Genomic DNA, 11,941 nt, shown 5'->3' with positions numbered 1-11,941 from the left:
GGAGCTAGATAATGAACACTACTCACTGCTTGACCTGTGACCTCGAACGAGCGGGAGCGTCTCTTCCGGCGGCGAGCCTCGAAGTCCTGCTCGCAGAGGGTGGGGTTTGGGTTCTTGGGGGCGGGCTGGCGATTACGTGGACGTGTCCAGGTGCCCTGGGAGACAGGCCCCTCCCCCGTGCTGCTGGATAGGTTTTCATCTGAGGTGGCGTGGCGGGGCTCAGGGCTGGGCTGCTGGCCACGGAGCAGGGCCAGGCCCCTAGGGGGCGCCTCACTCAGAGACAGGCTGCTCTTGTGCTTCTTGGGGTCCAGGGTGGAGGGAGGAGGGGGCAGCTGCAGGGCGTCCACTTCCAGGGCTTTGGAGCGGCGGCGAGCTGCCTTCACTGCAATGTTGTGAACCCTTTTGAGGATCTGCTGCCTCTCTGTTCAATCAAGGGAGACATTTGATTAGTAGGAGATTGAGACAGAGGCTCTAGTACACCAACATCCTGATCTAAGATAAGATAATAAAATGTAAACGTTATTGTCCCCAATCGTCCCTGTCTATATTCTGTAATCCATGACTTTGTGGTCCGTGCCCACATCTACCCACAGTTCTCCCTCTCCCGTATCTCTTCTGTCTGCTGTTGCCCCTGGAGTTCTCTTACCCTTGCATGTGAAGGGGACGTCCTGGCCCGTCTCACTGCACTCAGGGGAGGAGTCCAGGTGACTGCTCACACTGTGGCTGAGGTGGCTGTAGTTCAGAGTTGTCTCTGGTGCCAATGGCTGCAGCTGGAGAGGACAGAGGAGAGGGGACATGTGCCATTATACTCACTTTCATAGGGGAGTATGCACATATGAAGCCTGGTAGAAATCTAGTCCTGAAATGGCTGTAGCCTCCATTACTATGGTGTCTCCACAGGTGTAATGGCAGCAGCTGCATCAGGCCTGGTAGATATTCACAGTGTGGATGGTACTGTGTTCTCACCTCTCTGTTCCCCTGGCCGTTGCTGTGGATGGGAGGAGGGGTCAACACAGCAGAATGTTTCATCTGTCTGGAATGGGGTCTGCTGTTAAACACACAGTTGTCTCTGTGAGAGGGAGGGAGGGAGGGAGACAGAGCAAGTGGGAGAAAGATCGACAGAGAGAAAGATCGTCAGTTAGACTAATGTCCTTCCTAAGAAGGATAAGAGGGAGGGTTACTTCTTCCTAAACCAACCACCACCCTCTTATTCTCCCACCCTCTCACTCTACCAACCATCACCCTCTCACTCTCCCACCCTCTTACTCTCCCACCCTCTCACTCTACCAACCATCACCCTCTCACTCTCCCACCCTCTCACTCTCCCAACCACCACCCTCTCACTCTCCCACCCACCACCCTCTCACTCTCCCACCCTCTTACTCTCCCACCCTCTCACTCTCCCAACCACCACCCTCTCACTCTCCCACCTTCTCACTCTCCCAACCACCAGCCTCTCACTCTCCCACCCTCTCACTCTCCCTCCGTCCTCTTACCCTTCAGGTTCAGGTAGGATGGGTAGCAGAGTATGTCTGCGGGTCTTGGCCCGGCCATGCCTGGTCTCTGAGCCCATGGTACGAACACTCTCCTGGTCTGAGTCCACGTCCTGCAGCGGGTCACGACCTCGACTGGGCAGAGTGATCTTGGGCAGGGAGCCCTCCTGGAGACAGAACATGGTACAGGGAGAAGGATATGCTTATATGTCGGAATTGTGTGTGTGTGTCTGTCTGTACTTGATCTCAATTTCAATCTCAATCACATTCGCTATCTGTCTACCTTGAGTGTACTTCCAGTGACCTTGTCCAGGGCCATGGCTCTGTTCAGGTTCCTCTCATCCAGCTCTCTCATGTACATCCCATACAGCTCCTGAAGGTGGGGGGGCACCAGGAGTCTGTGGTCTGCAACAACACAACACAGGTTAGAATACTATACACACTACAACACAACACAGGTTAGAATACTATTCACACTACAACACAACACAGGTTAGAATACTATACACACTACAACACAACACAGGTTAGAATACTATTCACACTACAACACAACACAGGTTAGAATACTATTCACACTACAACACAACACAGATTTGAATACTATTCACACTACAACACAGGTTAGAATACTATTTACACTACAACACAACACAGATTAGAATACTATTCACACTACAACACAACACAGATTAGAATACTATTCACACTACAACACAACACAGGTTAGAATAGTATTCACACTACAACACAACACAGGTTAGAAGACTATTCAAACTACAACACAACACAGATTAGAATACTATTCACACTACAACACAGGTTAGAATAAAATTCACACTACAACACAACACAGATTAGAATACTATTCACACTACAACACAACACTATACAGGTTAGAATACTATTCACACTACAACATAACACAGGTTAGAATACTATTCACACTACAACACAACACAGATTAAAATACTATTCACACTACAACCCAACACAGGTTAGAATACTATTCCACTAAAACACAGGTTAGAATACTATTCACACTACAACACAGATTAGAATACTATTCACACTCCAACACAGCTTAGAATACTATTCACACTCCAACACAACACAGGTTAGAATACTATTCACACTACAACACATATTAGAATACTATTCAAACTACAACAACACAGGTTAGAATACTATTCACACTACAACACAACACAGGTTAGAATACTATTCACACTACAACACAACACAGGTTAGAATACTATTCACACTACAACACAGGTTAGAATACTATTCACACTACAACAAAACAGGTTAGAATACTATTCACACTACAACCCAACACAGGTTAGAATACTATTCCACTAAAACACAGGTTAGAATACTATTCACACTACAACACAGATTAGAATACTATTCACACTCCAACACAACACAGGTTAGAATACTATTCACACTCCAACACAACACAGGTTAGAATACTCTTCACACTACAAAACAACACAGGTTAGAATACTATTCACACTACAACACAACAAAGGTTAGAATACTATTCACACTAAAACACAACACAGGTTAAAATACTATTCACACTACAACACAACACAGGTTAGAATACTATTCCAATAAAACACAGGTTAGAATACTATTCACACTACAACACAGATTAGAATACTATTCACACTCCAACACAACACAGGTTAGAATACTATTCAAACTCCAACACAACACAGGTTAGAATACTATTCACACTACAACACAACACAGGTTAGAATACTATTCACTCCACAACACAACACATATTAGAATACTATTCACACTACAACACAACACAGATTAGAATACTATTCACACTACAACACAACACAGATTAAAATACTATTCACACTACAACCCAACACAGGTTAGAATACTATTCCACTAAAACACAGGTTAGAATACTATTCACACTACAACACAGATTAGAATACTATTCACACTCCAACACAGCTTAGAATACTATTCACACTCCAACACAACACAGGTTAGAATACTATTCACACTACAACACATATTAGAATACTATTCAAACTACAACAACACAGGTTAGAATACTATTCACACTACAACACAACACAGGTTAGAATACTATTCACACTACAACACAACACAGGTTAGAATACTATTCACACTACAACACAGGTTAGAATACTATTCACAATACAACAAAACAGGTTAGAATACTATTCACACTACAACCCAACACAGGTTAGAATACTATTCCACTAAAACACAGGTTAGAATACTATTCACACTACAACACAGATTAGAATACTATTCACACTCCAACACAACACAGGTTAGAATACTATTCACACTCCAACACAACACAGGTTAGAATACTCTTCACACTACAAAACAACACAGGTTAGAATACTATTCACACTACAACACAACAAAGGTTAGAATACTATTCACACTAAAACACAACACAGGTTAAAATACTATTCACACTACAACACAACACAGGTTAGAATACTATTCCAATAAAACACAGGTTAGAATACTATTCACACTACAACACAGATTAGAATACTATTCACACTCCAACACAACACAGGTTAGAATACTATTCAAACTCCAACACAACACAGGTTAGAATACTATTCACACTACAACACAACACAGGTTAGAATACTATTCACTCCACAACACAACACATATTAGAATACTATTCACACTACAACACAACACAGATTAGAATACTATTCACACTACAACACAACACAGATTAGAGTACTATTCACAAAACAACACAACACAGGTTAGAATACTATTCACTGTAAAACAAAACACAGGTTAAAATAATATTCACACTACAACACAACACAGGTTAGAATACTATTCCACTAAAACACAGGTTAGAATACTATTCACACTACAACACAGATTAGAATACTATTCACACTCCAACACAACACAGGTTAGAATACTATTCACACTACAACACAGATTATAATACTATTCACACTACAACAACACAGGTTAGAATACTATTCACACTACAACACAATACAGACTAGAATAGTGTTCACACTACAACACAACACAGGTTAGAATACTATTCACAGTACAACACAACACAGGTTAGATTACTATTCCACTAAAACACAGGTTAGAATACTATTCACACTACAACACAGATTAGAATACTATTCACACTCCAACACAACACAGGTTAGAATACTATTCACACTACAACACAATACAGACTAGAAAACTATACACACTACAACACAACACATGTTAGAATACTATTCACACTACAACACAGGTTAGAATACTATTCACACTACAACAACACAGGTTAGAATACTATTCACACTACAACACAATACAGACTAGAATACTATTCACACTACAACACAACACATATTTGAATACTATTCACACTACAACACAACACAGGTTAGAATACTATTCACACTACAACACAACACAGGTTAGAATACTATTCACACTACAACACAACACAGATTATAATACTATTCACACCACAACAAAGCACAGGTTAGAATACTATTCACACTACAACACAGGATAGAATACTATTCACACTACAACAACACAGGTTAGAATTCTATTCACACTACAACACATGTTAGAATACTATTCACACTACAACACAACACAGGTTAGAATACTATTCACACTACAACACAACACAGGTTAGAATACTATTCGCACTACAACACAGATTTGAATACTATTCACACTACAACACAGGTTAGAATCCTATTCACACTACAACAAAGCACAGATTAGAATACTATTCACACTACAACACAACACAGGTTAGAATACTATTCACACTACAACACAACACAGGTTAGAAGACTATTCACACTACAACACAACACAGATTAGAATACTATTCACACTACAACACAGGTTAGAATACTATTCACACTACAACATAACACAGGTTAGAATACTATTCACACTACAACACAACACAGATTAAAATACTATTCACACTACAAAACAACACAGGTTAGAATACTATTCCACTAAAACACAGGTTAGAATACTATTCACACTACAACACAGATTAGAATACTATTCACACTACAACACAACACAGGTTAGAATACTATTCCACTAAAACACAGGTTAGAATACTATTCACATTACAACACAGATTAGAATACTATTCACACTCCAACACAACACAGGTTAGAATACTATTCAAACTCCAACACAACACAGGTTAGAATACTATTCACACTACAACACAACACAGGTTAGAATACTATTCACTCCACAACACAACACATATTAGAATACTATTCACACTACAACACAACACAGATTAGAATACTATTCACACTACAACACAACACAGATTAGAGTACTATTCACACAACAACACAACACAGGTAAGAATACTATTCACTGTACAACAAAACACAGGTTAAAATACTATTCACACTACAACACAACACAGGTTAGAATAATATTCCACTAAAACACAGGTTAGAATACTATTCACACTACAATACAGATTAGAATACTATTCACACTCCAACACAACACAGGTTAGAATACTATTCACACTCTAACACAACACAGGTTAGAATACTATTCACACTACAACACATATTAGAATACTATTCACACTACAACAACACAGGTTAGAATACTATTCACACTACAACACAATACAGACTAGAATACTATTCACACTACAACACAACACAGGTTAGAATATTATTCACACTACAACACAACACAGGTTAGAATACTATTCCACTAAAACACAGGTTAGAATACTATTCACACTACAACACAGATTAGAATACTATTCACACTCCAACACAACACAGGTTAGAATACTATTCACACTACAACACAATACAGACTAGAATACTATTCACACTACAACACAACACATGTTAGAATACTATTCACACTACAACACAGTTTGAATACTATTCACACTACAACAACACAGGTTAGAATACTATTCACACTACAACACAATACACACTAGAATACTATTCATTCTACAACACAACACATATTTGAATACTATTCACACTACAACACAACACAGGTTAGAATACTATTCACACTACAACACAACACAGGTTATAATACTATTCACACTACAACACAACACAGATTAGAATACTATTCACACTACAACACAACACAGATTAGAAAACTATTCACACCACAACACAGCACAGGTTAGAATACTATTCACACTACAACACAGGATAGAATAATATTCACACTACAACAACACAGGTTAGAATACTATTCACACTACAACACAGGTTAGAATACTATTCACACTACAACACAACACAGGTTAGAATAATATTCAAACTACAACACAACACAGGTTAGAATACTATTCACACTACAACACAGATTTGAATACTATTCACACTACAACACAGGTTAGAATACTATTCACACTACAACACAACACAGGTTAGAATACTATTCCACTAAAACACAGGTTAGAATACTATTCACACTACAACACAGATTAGAAAACTATTCACACTCCAACACAACACAGGTTAGAATACTATTCAAACTCCAACACAAAACAGGTTAGAATACTATTCACACTACAACACAACACAGGTTAGAATAATATTCACTCCACAACACAACACAGATTAGAATACTATTCACTCTACAACACAACACAGATTAGAATACTATTCACACTACAACACAACACAAATTAGAGTACTATTCACACTACTACACAACACAGGTTAGAATACTATTCACACTACAACACAACACAGGTTAGAATACTATTCACACTACAACACAGATTTGAATACTATTCACACTACAACACAGGTTAGAATACTATTCACACTACAACACAACACAGGTTAGAATACTATTCACACTACAACACAGATTAGAATACTATTCAAACTACAACAACACAGGTTAGAATACTATTCACACTACAACGCAATACAGACTAGAATACTATTCACACTACAACACAACACAGGTTAGAATACTATTCACACTACAACACAGGTTATAATACTATTCACACTACAACAACACAGGTTAGAATACTATTCACACTACAACGCAATACAGACGAGAATACTATTCACACTACAACACAACACAGGATAGAATACTATTCACACTACAACACAACACAGGTTAGAATACTATTCACACTACAACAAAACACAGGTTAGAATACTATTCACACTACAACACAGGTTAAAATACTATTCACACTACAACAACACAGGTTAGAATACTATTCACACTACAACCCAACACAGGTTAGAATACTATTCCACTAAAACACAGGTTAGAATACTATTCACACTCCAACACAACACAGGTTAGAATACTATTCACACTCCAACACAACACAGGTTAGAATACTTTTCACACTACAAAACAACACAGGTTAGAATACTATTCACACTACAACACAACACAGGTTAGAATACTATTCACTCTACAACACAACACATGTTAGAATACTATTCCACTAAAACACAGGTTAGAATATTATTCACACTACAACACAGATTAGAATACTATTCACACTACAACACAACAGAGGTTAGAATACTATTCCACTAAAACACAGGTTAGAATACTATTCACACTACAACACAGATTATAATACTATTCACACTCCAACACAACACAGGTTAGAATACTATTCAAACTCCAACACAACACAGGTTAGAATACTATTCACACTACAACACAACACAGATTAGAAAACTATTCACACAACAACACAGCACAGGTTAGAATACTATTCACACTACAACACAGGATAGAATAATATTCACACTACAACAACACAGGTTAGAATACTATTCACACTACAACACAGGTTAGAATACTATTCACACTACAACACAACACAGGTCAGAATACTATTCAAACTACAACACAACACAGGTTAGAATACTATTCACACTACAACACAGATTTGAATACTATTCACACTACAACACAGGTTAGAATACTATTCACACTACAACACAACACAGGTTAGAATACTATTACACTAAAACACAGGTTCGAATACTATTCACACTACAACACAGATTAGAATACTATTCACACTCCAACACAACACAGGTTAGAATACTATTCAAACTCCAACACAAAACAGGTTAGAATACTATTCACACTACAACACAACACAGGTTAGAATACTATTCACTCCACAACACAACACAGATTAGAATACTATTCACACTACAACACAACACAAATTAGAGTATTATTCACACTACAACACAACACAGGTTAGAATACTATTCACACTACAACACAACACAGGTTATAATACTATTCACACTACAACACAGATTTGAATACTATTCACACTACAACACAGGTTAGAATACTATTCACACTACAACGCAACACAGATTAGAATACTATTCACACTACAACACAACACAGGTTAGAATACTATTCACACTACAACAACACAGGTTAGAATACTATTCACACTACAACGCAATACAGACTAGAATACTATTCACACTACAACACAACACAGGTTAGAATACTATTCACACTACAACACAACACAGGTTAGAATACTATTCACACTACAACACAGGTTAGAATACTATTCACACATCAACAACACAGGTTAGAATACTATTCACACTACAACCCAACACAGGTTAGAATACTATTCACTCCACAACACAACACATATTAGAATACTATTCACACTACAACACAACACAGATTAGAATACTATTCACACTACAACACAACACAGGTTAGAATAATATTCCACTAAAACACAGGTTAGAATACTATTCACACTACAATACAGATTAGAATACTATTCACACTCCAACACAACACAGGTTAGAATACTATTCACACTCTAACACAACACAGGTTAGAATACTATTCACAATACAACACATATTAGAATACTATTCACACTACAACAACACAGGTTAGAATACTATTCACACTACAACACAATACAGACTAGAATACTATTCACACTACAACACAACACAGGTTAGAATATTATTCACACTACAACACAACACAGGTTAGAATACTATTCCACTAAAACACAGGTTAGAATACTATTCACACTACAACACAGATTAGAATACTATTCACACTCCAACACAACACAGGTTAGAATACTATTCACACTACAACACAATACAGACTAGAATACTATTCACACTACAACACAACACATGTTAGAATACTATTCACACTACAACACAGTTTGAATACTATTCACACTACAACAACACAGGTTAGAATACTATTCACACTACAACACAATACACACTAGAATACTATTCATTCTAAAACACAACACATATTTGAATACTATTCACACTACAACACAACACAGGTTAGAATACTATTCACACTACAACACAACACAGGTTATAATACTATTCACACTACAACACAACACAGATTAGAATACTATTCACACTACAACACAACACAGATTAGAAAACTATTCACACCACAACACAGCACAGGTTAGAATACTATTCACACTACAACACAGGATAGAATAATATTCACACTACAACAACACAGGTTAGAATACTATTCACACTACAACACAGGTTAGAATACTATTCACACTACAACACAACACAGGTTAGAATAATATTCAAACTACAACACAACACAGGTTAGAATACTATTCACACTACAACACAGATTTGAATACTATTCACACTACAACACAGGTTAGAATACTATTCACACTACAACACAACACAGGTTAGAATACTATTCCACTAAAACACAGGTTAGAAAACTATTCACACTACAACACAGATTAGAAAACTATTCACACTCCAACACAACACAGGTTAGAATACTATTCAAACTCCAACACAAAACAGGTTAGAATACTATTCACACTACAACACAACACAGGTTAGAATACTATTCACTCCACAACACAACACAGATTAGAATACTATTCACTCTACAACACAACACAGATTAGAATACTATTCACACTACAACACAACACAAATTAGAGTACTATTCACACTACTACACAACACAGGTTAGAATACTATTCACACTACAACACAACACAGGTTAGAATACTATTCACACTACAACACAGATTTGAATACTATTCACACTACAACACAGGTTAGAATACTATTCACACTAAAACGCAACACAGATTAGAATACTATTCACACTACAACACAACAGAGGTTAGAATACTATTCACACTACAACACAGATTAGAATACTATTCAAACTACAACAACACAGGTTAGAATACTATTCACACTACAACGCAATACAGACTAGAATACTATTCACACTACAACACAACACAGGTTAGAATACTATTCACACTACAACACAGGTTATAATACTATTCACACTACAACAACACAGGTTAGAATACTATTCACACTACAACGCAATACAGACGAGAATACTATTCACACTACAACACAACACAGGATAGAATACTATTCACACTACAACACAACACAGGTTAGAATACTATTCACACTACAACAAAACACAGGTTAGAATACTATTCACACTACAACACAGGTTAAAATACTATTCACACTACAACAACACAGGTTAGAATACTATTCACACTACAACCCAACACAGGTTAGAATACTATTCCACTAAAACACAGGTTAGAATACTATTCACACTACAACACAGATTAGAATACTATTCACACTCCAACACAACACAGGTTAGAATACTATTCACACTCCAACACAACACAGGTTAGAATACTTTTCACACTACAAAACAACACAGGTTAGAATACTATTCACACTACAACACAACACAGGTTAGAATACTATTCACTCTACAACACAACACATGTTAGAATACTATTCCACTAAAACACAGGTTAGAATATTATTCACACTACAACACAGATTAGAATACTATTCACACTACAACACAACACAGGTTAGAATACTATTCCACTAAAACACAGGTTAGAATACTATTCACACTACAACACAGATTATAATACTATTCACACTCCAACACAACACAGGTTAGAATACTATTCAAACTCCAACACAACACAGGTTAGAATACTATTCACACTACAACACAACACAGATTAGAAAACTATTCACACCACAACACAGCACAGGTTAGAATACTATTCACACTACAACACAGGATAGAATAATATTCACACTACAACAACACAGGTTAGAATACTATTCACACTACAACACAGGTTAGAATACTATTCACACTACAACACAACACAGGTTAGAATACTATTCAAACTACAACACAACACAGGTTAGAATACTATTCACACTACAACACAGATTTGAATACTATTCACACTACAACACAGGTTAGAATACTATTCACACTACAACACAACACAGGTTAGAATACTATTA

General features: G+C 37.1%; 1 protein-coding gene across 1 annotated transcript in view; it reads right to left on the bottom strand.

Annotated features, from left to right (window-relative positions):
* LOC311126892 (kinesin-like protein KIF19) overlaps positions 1-11,941 on the bottom strand; it is a gene marked incomplete at both ends in the record, with an annotated part of 86,939 nt that overhangs the window by 665 nt on the left and 74,333 nt on the right. The window contains 5 exons of the mRNA XM_084158584.1: positions 27-421; positions 647-770; positions 967-1,069; positions 1,497-1,660; positions 1,777-1,898. Coding sequence (XP_084014710.1) covers positions 27-421; positions 647-770; positions 967-1,069; positions 1,497-1,660; positions 1,777-1,898 — 908 coding nt within the window. The remainder of the gene's footprint in view (positions 1-26; positions 422-646; positions 771-966; positions 1,070-1,496; positions 1,661-1,776; positions 1,899-11,941) is intronic.

This window comes from Coregonus lavaretus, assembly GCF_964263955.1.
Source record: "Coregonus lavaretus genome assembly, chromosome: 1".
NCBI lineage: Eukaryota > Metazoa > Chordata > Actinopteri > Salmoniformes > Salmonidae > Coregonus > Coregonus lavaretus.
The sequence above is the reverse complement of the archived record's forward strand: the minus strand, read 5'-3'. Positions and strand labels throughout refer to the sequence as shown.